Below are 21,651 nucleotides of genomic sequence, written 5' to 3'. Positions count from 1 at the left end.
TTGGATTGAGGGTCTGTTTCCCCTCTGACAAGACTGGCAGAGAACAAGAGAGCAGCAATCGTCCACTGAATCCTGGTGTTGAACGTAGTGCAGAGGCAGAGTGAATTGACAGTATACCTTACGCTACATATCTATCTCATGCCCATCGTTCGAGAGTGAAGCGGCCGGCCAGAAGCAATCCCCAATCCCCCTTCCCTTCGCTTCCAAACTTCTCAGATCCGGCGATTTTTCGGCAAAATACGCAACCAGTGCGACTATTGCGATGCATACGCATTTTATCCCGTCGGTTAAATTTGCAATCTAACCTGGCTTCGTGAGTAGACTAGTGCCAAGCATAGATGCGGGACTCGAACAAGTTTCCAGCGGCATAATGCCAGGGTGCCGGTCATCGCTGTACATTCGAAAATCAAGTTCTGCATAAGACAAATCATTGGTGTCAAAGAAAGTACCATGAACATCTGGCCCTGCTCATGGCAAATGCAACGACGACAGCCACGGAACCTTGCGTTGAGATGTCAAGAGTTGTGGTTGAATGGACCGTACCCTGTTCTGGTCTCCAAGGCATATGTACCTAGAACTTGGTCTAAACTTCGAAGGTCCTACTAGGCAGACTGCTCGCTCCGTTCGACATATGCAAGCAAATATTCTCTCGATGAATACTGAAGGATATTACACATGGGCTTATTCGTCGTCAGTGAGACTTCTAGTGTCGACTTGAGGTCCTGGCTCGGACAAGAGAATAAAAGCTTAAACTTGATTCTTTTCCCAAACACCGGGTTGAAGACTAAATGTGAAGCACCACTCGTCATGGCGATATTTATACAGTTGTGTTAAACCGGTCCTCTTCGTCGCCGGCCTTGGTCCACGTCTCCCGAGTATCAACCTGCTCCTGCTGATCCTCGCCTATTGCAAGGTTTTCCTGCTTCAGGGCATTCTCTTCCGCTTCCGTAGGAGCCATGCCAGACACGTCTTCCTCATTCGTCTCGACTACTGGAGTGGACGACTGAGGCGTGCCTTGCTGAGTAATGTTCAAAAGCTGAGGCTCGTCATTGAATATACGTAGGAGCATAGCGCGGCGCTCTTCCTTGGGAAGCATGAGGTTGACCGAATGCACCGACCGCCAAAGAGGGAGCACCATGTGTTCACTGTTGGACACAAATCAGTCATCTAGTTTGATAGTGATGGATGGACAACTAGACGCCAGGGGACAGCAGGGGGGACAGCAGGGGGAAAGGAGAGGTAAAATGTGGGGTGGAGAGAGTTGGGGATGATGGGGGTTCGGTGGTAGCGTCATCTGTTGTTTGTTGGTGGTGACGGAGTTGGAGGTGTAGCGGTGGTGGTGGTGGTGATGGTGATGGTGATGGTGATTGTAGGGAGATCCTGCCGCTATATGAAAGTGATTTGACATACCTAAAGTTCTCCTCCGGCTGAACATACAAAATGCTACAGCCCATTTCGATATCCCGCACACGTTCGCCAATCTCGCCAAGATCCTTCCAGCCATCATCGGCAACTTTGGGGAACATTTCTACGAGGAGTTTGCGCAAGGTCTCCTTCTTGGTCAGGACGACAGCCCTTCCAGGGCCCACGCAGGGTTCAAGGATGCGCAACCCATCGGTCTGGATGCGCCAGCGGCAGACGTTGGGACGCTGTGCATCTTGTTTGACAAACATCTTCACACCGCAATGCACGAATTTCATGCCATGTCCCTCGTTAGCTATCAGGATGTCACGCGCCAATGCACTGGTGTAGTAGATAGTCCTCGTGGGGGTCGCCTGCGCGTTGCGGACCATGAAACGGTCACGTGGGAACCGATCGGAGATCTCGTAGAACTTGAAAATCGGGTCGATTTCCTCATTGTTGGGATCCAGATATTTGAATGGCTCTTCAATCGGCTGGCCCGGCTTCCGCTTCTGCGGAGGCTGGGGCTTTGTCTCGGTTGACTCAGGCTGAGGGGTCTCCGTAGGGAGTGGAGCAGGGGTGCTCTCGGAGACGTCAGGGTCTTCTGCCTCGGGCGGAGGACGGTGGATTGGACGATCGCCCAGTACTACTTCACTACCATCCTCCACCTTAGTCTTCTTGGATGGGACTTCATCTTCCATGTCCTCTGCCATGTCCTCTGCATCTCTCTTTGCAGGAGAAATCTGGTTCGTTGCGAAGTAGGGCACTTGGTGTGTCGCTTCAGCAACAGAAGCGCTCTTATCCATCTCCAACTGGGCATCTTTATCGGGGGCAACCAGGTCGTCTAAGGCGTCGAGCTTTTCAAGAGGGCGCGTGTTTCCATGCTTCTGCTTGAAATCCAGCTCCTCAGTCAGAGCTGCAATGGAGGCCTTGGGGATGACCTTAGAGGAGTCTTCCGGCTTGGCGCGAATCTCAGATTTCTTCTCGAGAACAGTGATGAAGAAACCGCCGGTATCTTGGAGATGAGGGTAGACGCGGATGCACCTCTCAAGAGGCAAGTCCGCATTCTCTCCGGTAGGCGGGAACATGCCTTCGCCGATCCGGCCCAGGCCGTTGATGCCTTCACGCTCCCTTTGCTCTTCGACCTCTTTCCAGCTGTTGTACATACGGCCCTCACGATCCATAACCTTCCATGTGCGCACGCCAGCAGCTCTCTTCAGTCCGGGCAATTCATTGCTGCAATCGAGGATTTCAACGTTGGCCGAGCCTCCGCAGCGATTAATAGCACTAGCAACGACAGCCTCGTTCTCAACAGGGTTCATGCTGCAAGTGGAGTAGACTACCCGTCCACCAACCTTCAGCATCTGCAAAGCACGAACAAGGATTCGAACCTGTGTAGCGTGCAGACCCAGGGCGTTGGCAGGGCCCCATTCTCTCCACACGCTAATGTTCTTCCTGGCAGTACCATCACCGGTGCAAGGGACATCGGCAAGGATGCGGTCGAATTTCAGGTATCTGTTCTTCTGGGGCTTGCCGTCTTGCTCTGGGAGAGGAGGCAGTCTGATGGAGGGATACATAGTAGCGTCGTGATTGGTGACAATCAGATTCGGGGAGCTCAGTCGCTTCATCTGATGGACAAGCATGTGTGCACGTTTGAAGTCGGAATCGTTGGCGATGAGAAGACCAGTGGTTCTGCCATCGTCGTTGAGACCCTCGGGCCCCATAGGTTCCGGCGCTGCCGTCCCTTCCTTCACTTGCTGCGCGACCTGGCGCATCGCATCTTCCTCTCCCGCATGAAGCAGTTCCATCAATTGCGCTGACTTACTTCCCGGTGCGGCGCACATGTCCAAAACAGTCATGCCAGGTCTGACGTCAATGAGCAGTGGAGGAATCATGCTCACAACCTCCTGTCGAGTGATATTACCAACGTCCGTCTCGGCGACAAGGAACTTCTGAAACGAGGCGAAAGGCTTGAATCGCCGGACAACGTTCTTGGGGTGGTCATCCACCATGCGAGCTGGTCCGGGTACCAAGGAACTGGGCGTGGCGGCTCGACAAAGTTACCCTCATACTGGATCGAGGTGATTTCGGGAATATAGTGATTCTTGAGCTTTTCCTGGACAGCAAGGGCGTGTCTTCAAAATGTCAGAGTTTAATGCAGCTGGGAGATGGGAGACTTCGACCTGCCATGACATACCCTTTTGAACCAGTGAATCGGAAGCTGTTGGGAAGGTCCCTGCGCAGAGCTTCCCAGAATGCTTCTCTCTCCTCCTCCGGAATGAAGCCTTGTTCAGTATAAAAGCGCTCGAGCTTCTCATTCGTTTTGGGAATATCCGCGTAGTTCTGGCGCTGCCCGCGCGCACCGCCGCCACGGCCACCCTGCAACAAGGTATGTTAGCTGTGACGAATCACGCTGATCGAGATAAGACCAATTGATATCGGGGATGCTCACCTTTCTGCCACCACGCTTAGCCATGGTGATCAAATGATATGATTAGGATGAGAAGCCGAGGCTCGAAGATATTCTCGGCCTGCTCTTGCGCAGCAATAATTATTTCTTCATGGCGGAGCTCCAAAAGTAAAACATCCCGCTTCGGATTAACGCTCGGCCCGAGCATCGATTATGTCATGCTCTCTATAAGCAATTAAGTTATCAACAACTTCCAAGGACTTCATCGACTCTTTTCTTGGTTTGAAGACCTATTTTAGAGGTGTGAAGTCTTATCGGAGAGGCTACCGCAATAATGGGAGACGATGGCCGGGTACCAGCATCGGGGTGCCTTTGTTGATAACTTGATGTTCGACTAAATCCCGAGCTTTTTCCGACATCCATCGCCCATGAACTCCATCGCTACTTGCCCTCAAGATGACAGTAATGAGAATCTTGCTGGGAGTATTCGATGTTACTGCGTACCTCTGGGACTTGTAATGAACACTTCCGACGATGTTTGTCACTGTTCTCATCCGTCCCTAGCCCAATATAAGACACAGAACTCCAAGAGATACCTATCACTCCCCCTAAACAATGTGCCTAACACAACCTTCTGATCCTTCAGTTCTCCTAAATGCTCAACCATGAAGATGAAATTGACCTGGCCACTTAAACTAGCCGAGATCAGCGGGATCGTCTTTCTAAGGCCCGTATAGGGAAATGCCAACCTATCTACTTCCCGTTAAACTGTTTGATGTGTCAACCCTACAGCCCCTGTGCGGTTGAGCCGCACGAGATACGAGATTGGGCGTTCATCTAATCCATTCTGAGCGAGACTTGAACAGACTTTTGCTGATCAGTTCCTTCGAATCCAGTCCCAGTTGACTGCTCTCAAAGTTTGTCCCAAAAGAAATAGTTAACTCTGATTAACGCTGTGGAGTCGCTGCTAGTTCTCGTGTTTTGGGTTCAGCTCTTCCCAGCACGCAGCACCGTTTCGTGGGTCTCCTCAACTCATACTTGTCGCCAAGGAGAGATTTTCACATCGCCTGATCCAAAAAAAGAGTATTGCAGGCTAACTGTCTAGCTCTGATGTTAAACGGGGGTTTTCTGGCCCGGCCATGTCCACAATGGAATCTAGCGTATTGACTTCATCCACCATTGGACCAAGCAGAACGTGAAGTTTATTCAGAGGGGTCAGGGACCTGCATCTAGCAGGCCGTAGTTCAGGTAAGGCTTGAGAGTCTGCTGAAGGATCTTCACGAGTCGCGACAGCGTCCGTGTCTCGGCAGAGAAAAAGAAAAAGGATGCTTTGAGCCTGCCCGACAGCCCTTTCCCTTGAGGCACTGTCCATCGCTGCAGTTTAAATTGTTGGCTTCCCCTCGGACTTGGTGTCCTAAGGTCATATCTTCCGGACTCTTAACCGTCGGTGCACTTGAAGAAGACCCAATCATGGATACCAAAAATCCCGAACAGCCTGCCCCTGCTGCTCCGCATCATCATGAGTGGTCCAGCTCATTCTGGGACTGTTTCTCTCCCACTGAAACCTGTACGAGATCCTTGACCTCTCAATGACCACCTCCTCCGTCTCCTCATATCTCATCTACCATCTATTTGCTGACATTTATCCCTCAGGTCTCGTCGGCTGGTGTGCACCATGCTGCCTGTTCGGCAAGACCCAATCTCGCCTCCAGGATCCCGCTCTGAAGGAGCACAAATACGTCAACGGCGATGTATGCATTGTCTACCTAGTGTCTTCTCATACAACAAGCAACGATACTAACCACCATCTGTACCCATAGTGCTGCCTCTACGCGCTCTCCAGCTACTGCGGCCTCTACTGGGTCCTGCTTATGATCAAACGAGGCCAACTCCGTGAGCGGTTTGGAATCCAGGGCTCCGCGTTCCAAGATTGCTGGCAGTCCTGCCTCTGCCCTTGCTGCACGCTGGTGCAGAACGAGAAGGAGGTTGAGGTTCGGTCGAATAATATTCAGGTTGGGTATCAGCCTCCTTCGGAAATGGCTTATCCCCAGTAATGTTTGTTGCGGTCAGGGTTTGTCGGTTCAGTCATAATAGTGCTAATTGTAATAAGAGTAATGGTAATCCTGATTGAGTTCGATAATGGTCTTCAGTGGTGTATCAGACAAGTGAAGTGATAACCATTATTGCATCTCCCCAAGGCTTGGACTACTGGTGTCAGTCGTCATAAAAGGATTAATCATGCTCAGTTTGTGAGCGAAGCTGCCTTACGAATGGACATTGGAACGGTAAGTTGAAGTAAAAGAGAATACACATTTTGAGTATATCAGTCAACAGTTGTGTACTGTACAGGACACGCTACCTCCGCAACTTCCACCTCTTCGATCTATTAACTACCAACGGAACAAAGGAAACATAACTGGACAGGAGGCAATGGCCATGAATTCTGAGACATCAAGAAAAACCGGTAATTTCGTTTACAGGGAGTTACGGCTCATGTCATTGCGGATGCGCTGGTAGTCCAGGATGCCCTCAATGGAACCGACAGCGCTGATGGCGATGTCCTGATCCCAGATTTTGCGGTTGGCGAAGTCCATAACGTCCTTCTCGGTGATGCGGCCAATGATGCGCTCAACGTCCTCAGGGCTGAGGCGACGGCCAGTGGTGATGATCTGGCGACCAATGTCCTCGGCAACGGCAGTGGTGCCGTCGAGGGACAGGAGGATGGAGGCCTTGAGCTGAGCCTTGGCACGCTCAACCTCGGCAGCGGAGACGTTGTAGCACAGGCGAGACCACTCGCGGAGGGCGAAGTGGACCAGGTCGTTGAGCCGGGTCAGGTTCTCCGAGACCATGTAGATACCCCACAGACTATATTTCGATCAGTTCATTTTACCTAGCATTGCCATACTTTTGAAAAATGACAAACTTACCCAGTGTCACTGTAGCTGGTGGAGAAGCTCATGAAGCTGTTGGCGAGGTTGTGGTGGTTGACGAAGGAGCTGAGGCGGCTGCCGAGGTAGGGGGAGTTGCCCATGGCACGATCCCAGTTGCCGACGATGGCCTGGGCGACGAGAGCAGTGAAGTAGTCATCATCCTTCCAGCTGACACCCTCAACAGCAACGGCAATGTGGGCAGAGGGAAGAGTGTCGTCACGAATTCTGACCTCGGATCCGATAAACTCGGGGGTACGCTTCTGCTCAGCGGTGAGAGCGAGAGCAGCGGAGGTGGGGGGCTTGCTGGGGAGGGAACCAAAGTGCTGCTCAGCCAGCTTAACGAGCTGCTCGTGGGGGATGCCACCAGCACCGACCAGAACCATGCGGTCAGCGGTGTAGTTGGTCTTGATGTAGTCGGTCAAGTTATCCCGGGAGATAGTCTGGATGTTCTCCTTGGGACCGAGGATGGTGCGACCAAGGGGCTGGTTCTGGAAAGCAGTGGCGTGCAGGTGGTCAAAGACAACCTCCTCGAGCTGCTTGTCAACCTCCTCCTGCTCACGCAGAATCACATCTCTCTCACGCTCGATAGCAGCGGGCTCCAGCTTCGAGTTCTGCAGGATATCGGCGAGGATGTCGACGGCCTTGGGGACATCATTGTTGAAAGACTTGGCGTAGTAGACAGTGTTTTCCCTCTAAGAAAAAGCTCCAATTAGTTCAATTCGTCTCCTGATGAAATATCAATCCGATCATCGTTCCGGGCCGTACCGAAGTGTAAGCGTTCAGGTGAGCACCCATGTTCTCGATCTCGAGTTCCAGCTGGTGCTGGGTTCTCTTGTTGGTACCCTGCAATTCCGTCAGCAACCGATCAACTACCTGAATGTTCGCGGGGTATATACCTTGAAGGCAAGGTGCTCAAGGAAGTGTGCGGTTCCGTTGGTCTTGTCAGTCTCTGCTCTGCTGCCGGCGTCGATCCAAACGCCAACAGTGGATGTCTGAGCCCATGGGGAGTATTCAGTCGCAATCTATGGTTGATTAGCGAAATTGCGAAGCCATTGAGATGCAATTCAATTTTCTTTCGTACCGTGAATCCGTTGGAAAGAGTCGTCGACTGGGTGGTGGACGGCAAGGCGACCGGAGAAGCAAAGCCACGCTTCACGGGCTGAACGGCCTTCAAGGCAGCACGGCTCCGCAGAGCCTGGTTGAAGTTGAACGCTAGGCGCCGAGAGGCCATTGTGAAAGACTGGAGGGAGACTGAAGGGAGAGGGAGGAATTGAGAAGGACGGGTTGCTAGAGATGGGGCAGTCCTGGAGATGCGAGGTTGAAGTTCGGGAGTCAAATTGTTCGCCAGCTCTCACCAGCCAATCACATGACCCGCTTTTCCAAACCGGCCTGCCTTCCATCCCGACTGTTTCCTTCACTGCAGAACCACCGTGCTCCAGCACGTTTGTGAAGGACATGCTCGACGGGCATGATTGTTGTCCTCGGTATTCATTCCGTAATCTTGTAATTTGCAGAGAAAAGCTACAATTGAAGTCTCTTCGCACCTTCATCAAACTGCTCTTCTCTCCAACTGCTTACATAGATCCGTTCTTCCGCGATTAGATTCTAGTTCACATACACCGTTGATCTCAGCCCGATAGAAGTCGATAGCACGCGCTGTGCTGAATTCTGAGTCCATATCTGGAAAATCTGTCAACCTCATACTTCCCAAGGATGCTGCACTGCAAATTTTGCTCTCTCTGAGGATCGAAACTTCACATTCGAGCCTCCTACGAGCAGAAACCGTTGGAACCTGGTCCCAACGTGGCCGATCACGCACGGCCAACGAATCGCTGAGTTGAAGTTCCTGGCCACATTCTATAGCAAGAGAGACCAAGAACAGAACCTCCAGGCCGCGATTAATTGGCACTCAGAATTCCCTCAAGACGCATTGGTTGGTAATGAGTCCCCGTTACTTTCAGCGTGGGGCTGTTGTCGACGAGTTGGAGATGAAGTCGGAAGATGGTCCTTGCAGCGTGGGGCTGTTGTCGACGAGTTGGAGATGAAGTCGGAAGATGGTCCTTGCTGGTACGAAGTAAGTTATAACTCTTACTCCTTGTGATATAGTAACTAATTATATCCATTTAGGGGCCTCCTAATTACGACCTGATGGCCGGATACGATCAACTGGACTTGATATGACAGGTCGAAAGTCCGGCAGCCACATGTTTCAGGTTTGACTATTCCTTGTTCTAGTCCCATTGCCCAATGCATGTATTCACCTCGTCTGATGCTGCTTCATGCTAAGAAGATCAAAATAGTCGCGAGAGTATCTCCCACTTACGGGGGCAACGGGCAGGTATTTACCTTGGACATGTGCTATGATTCTGGATGCTCGAGGACGGCCATACCCATGTCGCAGTTCGTACTAAGCAACACGAACCAGCCAGGCACCCAGCTTAAGCCATGGCAGGTGACTGGAGCAAGCTGGATGCTCCAGCAGGAGCAGAGCCCCGTGGCCGGGGATATCCTAGCTGGCGCATGTGGTATGGGCTAGATGACAACTCTAATCACAATGCTCTGGTATGCCTTACTCACTGCAGAGAGAGATTCGTGCACACGCATTGCCCGACATTGACTCTGTGTCTAAGCGTGCTCGTTGATATGTAGTTAGCGGAGCTCTGGGCCCATCTTAGTAATATGTTTAGCATTCTCCTCTTCCAGGGCAGTTCCTGCACACTTCTAACTACCTCCGGAAATCGCTGATCATTGACACCCTGAGCGGATCTGTCGACAGACTGCCTGGCCAAAGAATGGGGGGTGGACGGCGGCTCGTGCTGGCACCTTGGAGGTTTAGGTACCCTGTGGGGAAGGCACAAAGTACTCCTCCATTGGCATTGTGTGGCGAACACTCACGGCCGTACTTATATGGGGCCAATTGAGGACGAGTGCTCTGTGTGTATCAGCCTCGTTTAAAGTTGAATGTATGTAGCACATACAAAGCTCCAGCTAAACAACCACATGCCATTCTGAGCATATCGTAGATCTGCCCCCCTGCGAGTGGATTCAATTTTTATGTTTATGTCTTGCTAGGGTGACATTAATCGTTTACGAAATGCAAAGAATTGAAGAGAATTGCCTCGATTGTCCTCATACTGTGATATCATCCCGTAGAGAAATCAATGAAACCGACTGGCATACTGCCTGATATTCTCCACCATCGAAACATCCTCCGAGAACCCCAACTCGATAGCACGCGCGGTGTTGAAGTTAGGAGTCCACGTCTGGACAATCCGATCAACATCCGCGTCATACTTCTCCTCCACCAATTCCCGACGCTCCTTGCCTCCAATCTCCTCCAACGCATCTAACATCTCCTGAACGCTAACCTTCAGACCTGGTAAATTCACCGACCTCGAAACCCCAAACGCCTCCTTGGGGATAGTCCTCGCATGCACCAGATTCTTCACAACAGTGTACGGCGAACAAATCCACAGCTCAGTACTCTTACTCACCGGCAGGGTCGCCTTCTTCCCATTGAACGGCTCCCGGATGATATCGCTGGCGAAGCTGCTCGCAGCCTGGGTGGGCTGGCCCGCTCGCACCGTCACCGTGGGCAATCGCACGGCACGACCGTCGATGAACCCCCGCCTCGAGTAATCATTCAGCAGCGTCTCTATGACGAGCTTCGCCGACCCGTACGAGGACGAGGGCACAGGCGGGAAATTGGTCTCGTCGATGACGAACCCGGGGGCGCGAGGCCGTAGACGGCCAAAGTCGAGGTGAATACTACCTTCACACCCGGCATGGTGGTGCGTAGTCTGTCGAGGATATACCGCGTTGCGTCGAGATTGACCCGCATCCCGAGCTCGAAGTTGGCTTCTGCGCCGCTGGACATGATTCCGTGGAGGAGGTAGACGGTATCGTAGCGATGGGACTCGTTGAATAGCGAGTCGACCACGCTTGGGATGGTGAGGTCTGCCTGTACGCTCTTGACTCGCGATGCATGTTCGGCGGCGGAGGGGGCACTGTGGGTGCAACGACGTCTGTGAGGAGCACTGTAGTATTGGGTTCGCTTGAGAGCAATGCGGCAGCCAGTTCCTGGCCGACGTATCCTCCTGCTCCAGTGATGATGATAGACATTGGTGAAGGCGTTGAGTTCTTAATCCCGAATCGGAAGTACTGTTGACCAGAAAATAGAAAGAAAACCGGTCACTATAATGCATTCATAACTATATCTCCCACCCGCAATTCATCCCGTTGCTGCTGGTTTATATAGTCCCCATGCTGTCTATGTATGCGGGGTCGGTGGAGAGAACGTGTGAATACCCCCACGTCCACCATTATTTCTCTGTCCCGACGCCATCAACGTTTAACATCATTAGCTGTGGACATCGCGGGAATTACCTGACAGTTTCTGTTGAGCCATTGGTATCCACGCAGATGTTCCGACTCTCCAGGTGTCGGAGACCTGTCCGACCGAACTGCTCCCGTTCCATGGAAGAGTCAACCCGGCGCAAGTCCGATAGGAGATTACTCTGTGAAACAAAGCGGATTATGAGCTTTTGAGTCAGCATGGAAGAAAAATAATACTTCGAAAGAGATAAGAGAGTGTAATGAACCATCACATTCGTCTCACACTAAAAAAAAAAAACAAGAAATAACATCCAAGCGTGTTCTTTCTAGACAGAATACCGCAAACCTGGAAGATTTTTCGACTCGAACAGAATACATTTGTAAAACGGACACCTGGACATGGACATAAACCAGAAAAAGAAAAGGGCCATTTCAACATATCACAGAACACTTGACGCCGAAAAATAGCAAACATGGGATGATTAGAAACATGATAAAGAGATGAGACCCCAAATTTTTACGCAGAACGCTTGTAGATACCAGACACTATACAGTGGTCACGTTCGAAAGGCTCCAGAGTCAGCTGCTCCTTGGGCTTGATCTTCTCCTCTCTCATCTTCTGCACCTCACGAGCGAAAACAACCTCGGGCTTGGCCGTACTGTCGATACAGTTGGCCTTGACGGAGACAATGACACCACCCTCGTTCTTCAAGAACATGTGGGCATTCAGGCCGACAATACGGGCCTGATCGGGCTGGGCAACATCGGCGAAGATAACGTCAACCATGGGGACGAGCATCCGGTAGCGGAGAGGGTGTCTGGCGTCCTCGACGATGGGAATAACGTTGGTGCGGTGGGTGGCCATGCCAATCAGGTCACGGCCAGAACGGTGGGAGAACTCGACAGCGTAGACGTTTCCGGTAGGTCCGACAATATCAGCGACGTGACTGACGGAGGTACCGCTGGCAGATCCAAGGTACAGAACCTTGGAGCCAGGCTTCATGTAGATATCATCGAGACCACCCAGGATACCGGCGGCAAGCTTGGAACGGAAGGGGTTCCACACACGGTACTCGGTCTTGGTGACGGCGCCATCCTCATCGGCAGGGGACTCGACAGCAATGCGCTTCTCGCCATAGACGGACTCTCCAGGAGTCAAGTTCTTGGTGACAAGCAAATCTTCCTTACCACCACGGGCAACGAAGACACCGGCGTGGCGGTGAGGCTCCTACACATTCCCCTATTAGTATCCAGACCCATCAATCACTCCCAGTCAAAGAAGACACATACAATGATGACCCTGGCACCACCCCTGGCGCCCTTAGCACCACCGCGACCGCCGCCACGAGGACCACCACGGCCACGAGCAGGGCACCACGGCCGCCGCCACGAGGACCGCCACGGCCACGACCACCGCTTCCAAGTCCGCCTGAAAATGAAGAAGATATCGTATTAGCTTGCCGTTCACCACAGGGAACGCTGTAAGACAGGCGACCGCATTGAAGCTTCAGAGTTCTGGCTCCAGTAGAAGCAATCCCACCAGAACAGCCAAACAGCTGATCCATGGGTCTATGCCTGCCTATTGCCCCAGATGGAGGATATGAGGATGAACAAACCTCTGCCACCGCGACCACCACCTCCTCCACGGGGAGCACCACGACCGCCACGGGGAGCGCCGCGGCCACCTCCTCTAGGACCACCGAATGGCATTGTAGTTTATGATATGATAATTATCGGAAAGATATAGAGATCCAAATCGTTTTCACAGCCGAGATAAAGGGCTGAGAATCAAATCGCGGAGCTGCTGTTAAAGCGAAGATGGAAGAAAAAAAGAAGTTTCGATGTGTAAAAAGGACAGCTAAGCCCGTTGCGATTGGAAAGAACCGTGAGTCGAGGTTGATAAATTGCCTCTAGGTAGCAGATATGCGAAAATTCCGCACCGTGTCTGCTTTCAGAGTTCCGTCGAGGCCGTACTGCTCGTCGTTTGTTGCGGTCGAGATTTTTCAGACTGAGCCTTTGGATCTTTCGAAAATCAGAATCCGCTAATTCCAAAGCGGCTTAGCGGGGCTCTGGCTGATGTGGGAACATGTTAGTCACGTGATATTAACTGATAGCGAGATCACCTGACTCCTATAAACCCTCGTCCAATTGGATCGGTGCTTGAGCATCAGTAGTAGGTAACAGGTGGGAGAGCTACAAGATCTCGCATTATGGAATACTCACAAGCGTGATTATCTCGCAAGTTCATTCTCATAAGTGAGAAGAATCCTAGCCAGGAAACATACGAGTATGTACATGATTCAACAGCCAAAACAATAGAAATCCTCGCGCCACCTCACTTCCCAAAGAAATAGTAATTCGCTGCATACTGCACTGTAATTACTGACTGCTGGTTCTCGCAAGTCTTCGGCGGTGATCCCCCGGCAGTGTCTACCCGATAGACACTCTCGTAATCCCCAACTGTGCCCTCTGTGGTCGTCAGGTACAGCCATGCAACCGCACCATTGGCACCTTGGACTGCAGAAGACGGTGCAGCCAGGTCGGCTTTCTTCTTTGTATAGGCTATACCGTACTGTCGTTGAGGAGTTGTATCGAGATTGAAAACGGGGACCGAATCTTCGAAGAAATGATGACCAAGAAGATTGAGGTTGGCATAAGGTAGAGTCGCCGGTGAGTTGGTGGGTAGCTGCAGCTTATAGGCGATGTTAGGGAGCAGGTCTATCATGCCGGAGTAGCTTGCTGCAATGCATGTTGCGTTGTACAGACTTGCGACGGCACCTATGGCCACCGGTTTCGAGTCTGCGGTTGAAGTTGCGCAACTGTAATTCTGCGTGGGGTCAGCTACCTTGGCCATGCAACGAATGTGTGATCTGAAGGTGTAGTTGTTACTAACCTGTGTTCCGCGGCCAACGGCGACATACAGCGGCTTCTGGTTGCCGGGAGAGGGCAACCCGGATGCAAAGGCCGGTAAGGCTATCTTGGATGCATCGCACGTTGTTGTTGCAGTGAAGACATCCTTTGCATCGTCGATATAATGGCTCACTTTGCCGTAGAACTCTGCCAGCTCGTCGGAGTAGTCATAGATGTTGTCGAAAAAAGCTGGAGCAGCGTAGGCCGTTGCTGTCAGCAAGGCGAAGAGCACGGTGAAGGGCCGCATATTGGTGATTTATAATGGGGTATTGATCGCTAGAAAACCTAGTCCAGCTAGGTGCTATGTCGAGGTGACAAGATGCAGTTGAGTACCGCGTATATGAGAAGAAGAGTGGAGATTATTGGGTTGTAGGAGTGTATTGAGTGCGAATGCAACAAAGAAAATGACCTTGGTATCTACGCTGACACTCAGGACAACATAATAAACAAAGAGGACGTGCCGGGGAGAAGAACGCGCACTAGCAAGATTGAACAGCAAAGAACCCGACTGAGAGTAAGAACATCCCTACTCAAGAGCCAGGATGAATATCCTATATAATCAGCAGGCTCGTATGGCTGCAAGTCTGTTAGAAGTTGCACGGATCCTCTGTCTGCATGTCATTGAAGAAATTATAGTAACATGCAATTTAGGCTTGAAACCCGACTTTTGTCAGATCTATTAACAGCCTCGAGTCAGATTATCGCTGAAGCCGCCTGCTATAGCCATGCGCCATGAAGCTCGCTTATTGGCAGCAGTATGCGCTGGTGGAATCCTTCAGCGTGGACGGTATTCTAGTTGAGACATGGAATGCTCCCTGAGCGGTTTGCCCTGCTGAAGAGCCGTCCTCCTCGGGCGCAGATTGGTGCATCTGACTCGGCAGTTTTCTCGATTTCTAACCGGCCGGAGCTTGCATGCGCTTGACGAGATCTAGCAGGGTTATGCTCGTGCTGATTGGCATTGAAATTCCCGGCCTCCTTCGGTGTCTAATAATATCTTCTGGTTTACATTGCCGGCGCTTAGGCGTCATGCCAACCTGGGTTAGTGTGCAGAATGGCAGATTGCAATTACCCACGAGACTGGTCTTGACTCGTGTCAATTGGTCCGGGCTCTTGATGATACCTGGGTATTTCCTCCGCCTTTGCTAGTAATGTAATTGGGCAATTGGTCTCATCGGCCAGCGGTCGTGTGCTGACGGCGATGTTAACCCGCTAGCTTAGACTTGCTATTCTTGGGAAATATATCAGGCGCGGGGCAAACATCAAGCAGACATTCCAGGTGATCAATGCCTCCAACGAATGTGACATTGACTGCAGTTGATTGCTACTGCGTGATTGTCCTCAAGCTACTCAGTTCCTAATGCTGCGATAAGTACACCTCCTTTTCTCACATTAAGCACACTAGCAACACAGAGTAGAGACTCGGGATGCGTAAGTTTTATGTCTTGCAACATGAGGACTAAGAATGCCCGCTATTTTCATAGTGGCCCGGGTGGTCTAGTGGTATGATTCTCGCTTAGGGATAAACCCAAGCATATCTGCGAGAGGTCCCGCGTTCGATCCGCGGCTCGGGCCAACAACACCTTTCTTTTTGGATATATTTTTTGTGCGACCGCCGAGAGTGCCAGGTACTTTCATCATTTCTATCTACCCTAGCACCCTTTCATCGAGGGCCACAGTCCGATGCTGGGTAAGGAGAAACCAAGCCTGCTACGATGCGTGTGGACCCACACCACCACATGCTAAGACATCGCTAAAGAAGTAGGTACTCATGGATGGCAGCAAGGGGTGTCGGACACCCCAGGTCGTTACGAGACCGTAGCATGGAATCCAGATCCTGAAAGCCTTCGACGCTGTCGACTGCTTCAAATTGGGAACAAAGACCAAATAGATTAGAAGGTAGTACTCAGCTGAAGTACTAGACATCTCTGACCCTGTAGACGCCGACTGCCAAAAATACAGAAGAAGAGAAGGAGTCAGATGGCCACTAAGCTGCATGGTTGAAACCCTCCTGCTGCCAATCATCACGATGTAGCTGGCCACTGCTACTCCCAGACCCGCCTCCACCAGCCATTGCAGCAGCGGCAGCAGCTCCCAGACTGGCGCTACTGTGCTTTTCTATTTCCATGGTACTCATCATATACAATACTAGAAACAGTAAGACATGCAGGGCAAAGCAATACCCCGCAAAGAGGTTTCGGCTGGTTCGATTAGCCAAGATGATTCGTGTGATAGAAAACACGATCCTCTCGGGCAAGCTCATGCGCTTGTACGCCCGCACCGACTCACGGCCTCGGAAAGCAGCAAATGGTGATAGCTGAGCTTCGTAGGCAGACTGATACCGGTCTAGTGAGAGACCAGAAGGCGTGTCCGCGGAGACATGGACGGAGGAATTGCTGGGTTTATTCGCATAGGCAGAGGCTGACGAGGAGGCTCCGCCACGGCTGTACGTTGAGACGTATCGCGTTTTCTCGTAAAGGCTAAGGTTGTCCTTCTGGAGGGAAGCAACCTCCTGCCTCAAGGACTTGACCGTGCTGTACATCTTCGACAGCTCCTCTTCTAGCTCCGCATTCTTCTTCTTGAAGCGGTCACGCTGAGCCTGTATCATAGGCAGCAGACCGGAACCGCCACCCACAGGCTCCCCGGCGCGTATAGCATCCATTGCATTGGAGGACGCTGCCGCCTGATCAAAACCTGAAATTATGGACGATGTTGGCGACGCTGCTCCCCTCCTGGTTGAGTGGGGGTACCTCGAGCTGTAGGTACCGGCAACAGACATTGCGGATGATGGGAAAGCGTTCGCCGCCTCTTGCTGTACACGGAGCAGATCATTCTCAAGAGTTGTGGATAACTGCTTGGACTTCTCCAGTTCCTGTTTGGTATTTGAGAGATCCTCACGCAGAAGTTCAAGCTGACCTTGGATGTCACGATGCGACACACGAAGAACGGTAAGTTCATCTGTCAACTTCTTGTTGCGAGCCAAGAGCAGCCCCTCTAGACTATTACCGCTGGATCCGTCCTTGGGTTTCAAAAGGGCACCGTTGGTACCGTTAGCATTGCCTGTGGAATCTCCAGCCTCATCATCGTCCCCATCGCCCGCAGAGAACTCAATAGACTACGAAGAATCAGCAAGCAAGTACGGCTGTCTTGCCATAGGATAGATCCTACCTTGATCATCTCCAGCTCGCGGCGGATGTCTTCATAGTCAGCAGTCTTTTCCAACCGCGACCGCAGCTCGTCCCTCTCCGCAGCTGCCTTCGAGCTCTGTCTCTCCAGTTGTGAGAGCCTCGACTCCCATGCGTGACGTTCAGACTCCCGATCGAATCGCGCAGCATCCAGTTTGCGCAACAAGGACGAGTTTTCTGACTGAAGGCGAAGATAAGCGGGATCGTCCTCAACCGAGGTAGCCTGCGTAGACTGCGAATGTGAAACGGCTTGAGCCAGCTCAAGCCGGAGTTGCTCGTTTCGGGCCTCCACCTCGGCTAGTCGCAAGGTCGTCTTTTCCAAGTCGGCAGACACCAATTCTAGCTCTGCAGCAGTCGCCCCGTGTTGGGAGCCGTCACCGCCATCGTTCTCCTGGCCCAGCCTTTGAGATACCTCGTAACTTGCCTTGACTTCCTTCAGCAAGCGCTCTTGATTTTCAACCTTCTCCTCCAAGCTCTTCTCTTTGGCGGCCCAGTTGTTCGACTTTTCCGCCAACACGGCGGACCAAGACGACTCGATCTGTTTGATCTTCGTTTCCTGGCTGTCCTCCAAATTCTTTCGCGCGGCTCGTTCCTCCTGTAGTCGCTTTTCCGTATCCTCCAACTGGGTTGTAAGACGACTCACAGATTTCTGCAATTGGTCTCTCTCGGACGTCAATTTCGGGACGGTCTGCTCGGAGAGCACAAGGGAGTCGACTGAGGCTTCAAGGAGTGGGTAAGGATCAGGAGCTTCCGACAGAGAGGAGTAGAGCTGTAGAAACGCAGATGAGGAGGATTTCCCGTGATTGGTCAGGAGATCAATGAAGCTCTGATATGCTACCATATGTTAGCTAGAAAGATCAATTTGATCGCGGCCGAGATAGGACGGACATCTCAGGAGACCCTTGTATTCCGCAAGCTTGGAAGCATCGTCTAATTTTCGAAAATCCTTTGTCTTCTGGGCTAGATCCTTTCTCTGTATAAGTGCATCTCGCTGTTGAGCGACAATATCCGAAGCCGTAGCGTCTAGTTTTGCGACAGTCGTAGTCAAGTCGATGCCTAATAGAGTAGAGATATCAGCACCTTGAGGTTGAAGATAGACAAGGCCATCAAATGGTGACGTACTTCTCCATGCCGCAATGGCACGTTGAAACTTGTTCGCTTCTTCTGGGAGCTGTTGCTCTGAGCTGGCCCGTTCGGCGTCGTGGCCATCTTGATTGTTGTTCTCGGGAACGATGCCTTCCGTGATCGCAAATGTATCCATCTTCTTTCTCCTATTTTGACACAAATTTCTGTCTCAGTGAGCCCATCGGACGTCTAATTCAATCAGATACCTCTACAATTATCGACCAAGGCAGCGATTGGACAGAGACAGATCGGTTTGAGATGCGGAGACCGTTGACAGTTGACACGCGGAGCGGACCGATGGTTGTTCCGAACGGGTAAGCTGTTCTCCTCAGGCCCCAGGGATTCTGAGGGTTGCCGAGTATTTCCTATTTGGGACTGTCCTACCTGAGGTGACTTGGGAACCGCCTGTTGGCTTGATTCTGTATCCCATAAGAACATCAGAAGAAAGCCTGAAGGCTGGAAATGGGCTTATATCTGTTCTGAATAATGTATCTGCCTCGGATTCCCAACTACTTGCTGACTACAGATAAAGTAGCATGTTTGACGAAAGAAGTCAACGATCCGAAGAAGGGTGGAATTGTCTAGTTCTGAGGTACGAGCTATTGGAGCGTCATTCCGTATAAAGAGTTTAGTTATATTTCAATCGAAAAGCGCATATAAAGCAAATTGAATGACCCTAATCATCCTCAAAACGGATGTCTCTTTCCTTCTTCAATGTAGGCTCTTCGGCATCCCGGTCACCGTTGGTTATACCCAGAGGTTTCTCATCCTGGTCAGAAGGCTGTCTTCGACTTTGACCATCCACATATCGAATCAGGCTTTCACAGAGCCGATCGAGGATCCATTCCGGCTCTGTCTGCGACGCGAGCATCGGACTTGTCTCTCCAATCCAATCCCAGTTTAGCACACCGAATTCATCTTCATCAAGCACCACCCCCTCAGGACTGTTGTCAGTAAATCGGATTAGACGCGTGAATTCAACCCACTCTTCATAGCTGTAGTGCATCGGACGGCTTGCGAGGGCATGTTTTGCTGTCCGTCGAATTGCAAATGCGAGTTGCTGGGCCAAATCTTGACGAGAAGGACTTGAGTCGCGAGCTAGATCTTCAAGGGGTCTCGGACGACGGCTGGAGTCGGCGCCATCATCCTGCCGCTGCCCTGGTTCTAAGTCACCAACAGGAAAGCCTTGAGCAACTCGTTTCTTTTCTGCTCGCCGCTCGAGGGCGGAGTAAATAATAGGCAGCCTTTGGAGAAAATTTTTATACTTGGATGATTGTGGAAGAACGGTCCAGTCTGCAACTTTATCGGTGGCATTCTTGAACCAGGCAACGATTGTGTCACTCATCTCCGAGATGAGGGTGGTCATCGTTGGAACAGCGATGAGAGACCATACCACAAAGAACGGCTTTGCCGCGTTCGTTGTGGGACTAAAATCCCCATATCCCACGGTAATAAGTGAGCAAAATCCAAAATATAGAGCATCAAAGTATGAAAGATTCTCTTCCAACTGCCAGAAAACCACTGCACCACATGTCCACACTATCCCAAAAATAATAATGCTCAAGATTAGATTGTATGTCCGACGGAATATGATTGTTTCATTTTGAATGGCACGCATGGCATCAAACCGGTCTTTTTCTTCCTTCATGAACATAAGCTTCGACCGACCCGCCAGGCCCTGAGTCCAGGAGCTGATACTGCTTCTGATGGGATGTTCACGCGAATAGCGAGGCCGATAGCCGATCTGTGCTGCTTCGTCAGAGTCACTCGTATGAGCCCCGTTCTCTGCTGGGCCACTACGATTATTTTCCAGCGTAGTAGCTCGTCTGATAGTTGCCAGCCGCTTCCGCTCAATATGTTTGCGAATGACATTGTCATACTGAAGATCTTTGGCAAATTGATGAATGCTACCGACCACTAGACCTAGCATGATGATGCCCATCACCGCGTAAGGGAATAGAATGCCTCTTCCAACGGCATTTGTAGGCGCAATGTCACCGAATCCCACGGTCAGAATGGTTACATCTGAGAAGTATAGCGCATCTGCGAATGATATATCTATGACCCTGGAAAAGATCACAGCACCGATCAATAGCCAGATGACAAACGACAGAGTCTGTAGGATCAGAGTTCGCTGACCATCAGTGAGAGCGAAGTACTGGGGATAATGTCCAAGAAGATATCCCAACATATTGATGATCAATATGACGCTGAGAATAAAATAAAGGACTGCCGCGATAACGGCACTCCAGTAAGCCTGCGAGTAAAGTTCATTTGGTGCAATCGGGCTTGCAAATACATGCAGCGCAACGGTTGCCGCAACCAACTATTCAATGCAGAGTCAGAAGATTTGCGGACTCGAGTTGATCCAGACCACTCACAAGAGCCATGGATGCAGTCCAGCAGATTATAGATGCGGGTAAAGCTATGATATAGCGTATGATACGTGTGAAATTACACAGCAGGAACGCGTTCCCCAAAAGACCCAACGCAAGTGAGGTAGCGTTGAGAGCAATGCACCTGCAGAAAAGTCAGCATCCATTCGTCTGGGTCGTCATGGCAGTGAACGATATCCTTACCATCGAGGGTCTGAGTAACCAACTTGCAAGGGGCTTCCAAGCGAGTCTTTCTGGTCGAAAAATATGTGACTTCTCCATGGCATGACCAAAGCAACGATTGACATGACATTTGCAAGGGGGCCAGTGGCAGCGGCGACCAAAGGTACCGCGGTAGATGCAAGCCACCAGTCTTGAGGCTCATCATCATCGGGAGGCCTCAAGTGAAATTGACCTTGAAGCCATCCCCGAAAGGACTGCCGCCTCGGATGGTCAGAGGGTTGTTGCACCTGTGAATGAGCCGAATCACCGGATTTGCGGTTTATTTGCGGCGCCATTCTTGCGTTTGCTTACCCGAAGGTAGGCAGAATGAGACTGAACAAGCATGCTACTCCCTTATGAGAGCGGAAGATCCCAAATTTTGAAGTTCCAAAAAGCCAGGCGTCGCTGCTTGTGATATACTAATCGTTCAAGCGGGCCGGCTTTTTAAGTCTGCAGCGCTGACTTGACGAGGAACTATTGAAATGAATTCTGCGATGACGTCGCAAGCAGGATCCTTAGAAAGTCGTCTGCGATCCTGTGCGAATAAGAGTGTAGGATATGGATTGGTGGATGCATCTATTCACGAGAATAGTAGCGGTGGCTTGAAAAGAGGGACGTGCCACATGATCTGCAGCGCGTATGGCTTTCGTCCCGTGATTCTGGTACGGGACGGCATCGTGAACTCTTGTTGATATTCGCTATTCTATGTTGTGCGGCAACATGGCCAGAACTGATCAGATGTGTACAGGACTATGAATACA

At 51.2% G+C, this 21,651-nt stretch overlaps 7 protein-coding genes and 1 non-coding gene across 8 annotated transcripts; 2 read left to right on the top strand and 6 right to left on the bottom strand.

Annotated features, from left to right (window-relative positions):
- Positions 1–759: 759 nt before the first annotated feature.
- P174DRAFT_441178 (tRNA (cytosine-C5-)-methyltransferase) lies at positions 760–3,938 on the bottom strand. The gene is made up of 8 exons (XM_024827246.1): positions 3,854–3,938; positions 3,599–3,780; positions 3,440–3,536; positions 1,682–3,392; positions 1,641–1,657; positions 1,515–1,619; positions 1,411–1,493; positions 760–1,145 (listed from the first exon to the last, which is right to left on the bottom strand). Exons 1-8 carry the CDS (start codon positions 3,875–3,877, stop codon positions 818–820), a joined length of 2,547 nt encoding a protein of 848 aa, XP_024682504.1. The 5' UTR covers positions 3,878–3,938; the 3' UTR covers positions 760–817.
- Positions 3,939–5,249: 1,311 nt separating this feature from the next.
- Positions 5,250–5,946, top strand: P174DRAFT_450856 (PLAC8 family protein). Its single transcript, XM_024828976.1, has 3 exons — positions 5,250–5,378; positions 5,465–5,562; positions 5,632–5,946. Exons 1-3 carry the CDS (start codon positions 5,282–5,284, stop codon positions 5,863–5,865), a joined length of 429 nt encoding a protein of 142 aa, XP_024682503.1. The 5' UTR covers positions 5,250–5,281; the 3' UTR covers positions 5,866–5,946.
- Positions 5,947–6,285: 339 nt separating this feature from the next.
- P174DRAFT_460044 (mitochondrial processing peptidase) lies at positions 6,286–10,863 on the bottom strand (the record flags this gene model as incomplete). The annotated part of the gene is made up of 8 exons (XM_024829836.1): positions 6,286–6,676; positions 6,739–7,433; positions 7,507–7,584; positions 7,638–7,763; positions 7,823–7,992; positions 9,914–10,451; positions 10,490–10,711; positions 10,750–10,863. 8 exons carry the CDS (start codon positions 10,861–10,863, stop codon positions 6,286–6,288), a joined length of 2,334 nt encoding a protein of 777 aa, XP_024682502.1.
- Positions 10,864–11,593: 730 nt separating this feature from the next.
- Positions 11,594–12,786, bottom strand: P174DRAFT_460043 (rRNA 2'-O-methyltransferase fibrillarin family protein; the record flags this gene model as incomplete). The annotated part of the gene is made up of 3 exons (XM_024829835.1): positions 11,594–12,304; positions 12,441–12,505; positions 12,693–12,786. The coding sequence occupies 3 exons, from the start codon at positions 12,784–12,786 to the stop codon at positions 11,594–11,596; spliced, it is 870 nt and encodes a 289-aa protein (XP_024682501.1).
- A 476-nt stretch (positions 12,787–13,262) lies between these two features.
- On the bottom strand, positions 13,263–14,731 carry P174DRAFT_406168 (uncharacterized protein). The gene is made up of 2 exons (XM_024824093.1): positions 13,970–14,731; positions 13,263–13,903 (listed from the first exon to the last, which is right to left on the bottom strand). Exons 1-2 carry the CDS (start codon positions 14,231–14,233, stop codon positions 13,412–13,414), a joined length of 756 nt encoding a protein of 251 aa, XP_024682500.1. The 5' UTR covers positions 14,234–14,731; the 3' UTR covers positions 13,263–13,411.
- A 738-nt stretch (positions 14,732–15,469) lies between these two features.
- On the top strand, positions 15,470–15,558 carry P174DRAFT_t107. The gene has a single exon. It is a non-coding gene; the product is annotated as a tRNA-Pro (tRNA).
- Positions 15,559–15,913: 355 nt separating this feature from the next.
- Positions 15,914–18,520, bottom strand: P174DRAFT_388866 (CCAAT displacement transcription factor COY1). The gene is made up of 4 exons (XM_024823427.1): positions 18,291–18,520; positions 18,057–18,224; positions 17,152–18,002; positions 15,914–17,098 (listed from the first exon to the last, which is right to left on the bottom strand). The coding sequence occupies exons 1-4, from the start codon at positions 18,427–18,429 to the stop codon at positions 15,971–15,973; spliced, it is 2,286 nt and encodes a 761-aa protein (XP_024682499.1). The 5' UTR covers positions 18,430–18,520; the 3' UTR covers positions 15,914–15,970.
- A 449-nt stretch (positions 18,521–18,969) lies between these two features.
- On the bottom strand, positions 18,970–21,474 carry P174DRAFT_388861 (potassium channel family protein; the record flags this gene model as incomplete). Its single annotated transcript, XM_024823426.1, has 3 exons — positions 20,873–21,474; positions 20,675–20,813; positions 18,970–20,619 (listed from the first exon to the last, which is right to left on the bottom strand). The coding sequence occupies exons 1-3, from the start codon at positions 21,184–21,186 to the stop codon at positions 18,970–18,972; spliced, it is 2,103 nt and encodes a 700-aa protein (XP_024682498.1). The 5' UTR covers positions 21,187–21,474.
- Positions 21,475–21,651: the final 177 nt, after the last annotated feature.

This window comes from Aspergillus novofumigatus (genome assembly GCF_002847465.1).
Source record: "Aspergillus novofumigatus IBT 16806 chromosome Unknown P174scaffold_4, whole genome shotgun sequence".
Taxonomy (NCBI): domain Eukaryota; kingdom Fungi; phylum Ascomycota; class Eurotiomycetes; order Eurotiales; family Aspergillaceae; genus Aspergillus; species Aspergillus novofumigatus.
The sequence above is the reverse complement of the archived record's forward strand: the minus strand, read 5'-3'. Positions and strand labels throughout refer to the sequence as shown.

Bases quoted from the DNA above. Each gene is read 5' to 3' on its own strand.
- P174DRAFT_441178 (XM_024827246.1), bottom strand. From the start codon at position 3,877: ATGGCTAAGCGTGGTGGCAGAAAG. The intron at 3,537-3,598 runs GTATGTCATGGC...GACATTTTGAAG, and splicing joins CGATTCACTGGTTCAAAAGG to ACACGCCCTTGCTGTCCAGG. The intron at 1,146-1,410 runs GTATGTCAAATC...TGTGTCCAACAG, and splicing joins CAGCCGGAGGAGAACTTTAG to TGAACACATGGTGCTCCCTC.
- P174DRAFT_450856 (XM_024828976.1), top strand. From the start codon at position 5,282: ATGGATACCAAAAATCCCGAACAGCCTGCCCCTGCTGCTCCGCATCAT. The intron at 5,379-5,464 runs GTACGAGATCCT...TTTATCCCTCAG, and splicing joins TTTCTCTCCCACTGAAACCT to GTCTCGTCGGCTGGTGTGCA. The intron at 5,563-5,631 runs GTATGCATTGTC...CTGTACCCATAG, and splicing joins ACAAATACGTCAACGGCGAT to TGCTGCCTCTACGCGCTCTC.
- P174DRAFT_406168 (XM_024824093.1), bottom strand. From the start codon at position 14,233: ATGCGGCCCTTCACCGTGCTCTTCGCCTTGCTGACAGCAACGGCCTAC. The intron at 13,904-13,969 runs GTTAGTAACAAC...GACCCCACGCAG, and splicing joins CCGTTGGCCGCGGAACACAG to AATTACAGTTGCGCAACTTC.
- P174DRAFT_388866 (XM_024823427.1), bottom strand. From the start codon at position 18,429: ATGGATACATTTGCGATCACGGAAGGCATCGTTCCCGAGAACAACAAT. The intron at 18,225-18,290 runs GTACGTCACCAT...CTACTCTATTAG, and splicing joins TGCCATTGCGGCATGGAGAA to GCATCGACTTGACTACGACT. The intron at 18,003-18,056 runs GTCCGTCCTATC...AACATATGGTAG, and splicing joins ATACAAGGGTCTCCTGAGAT to CATATCAGAGCTTCATTGAT.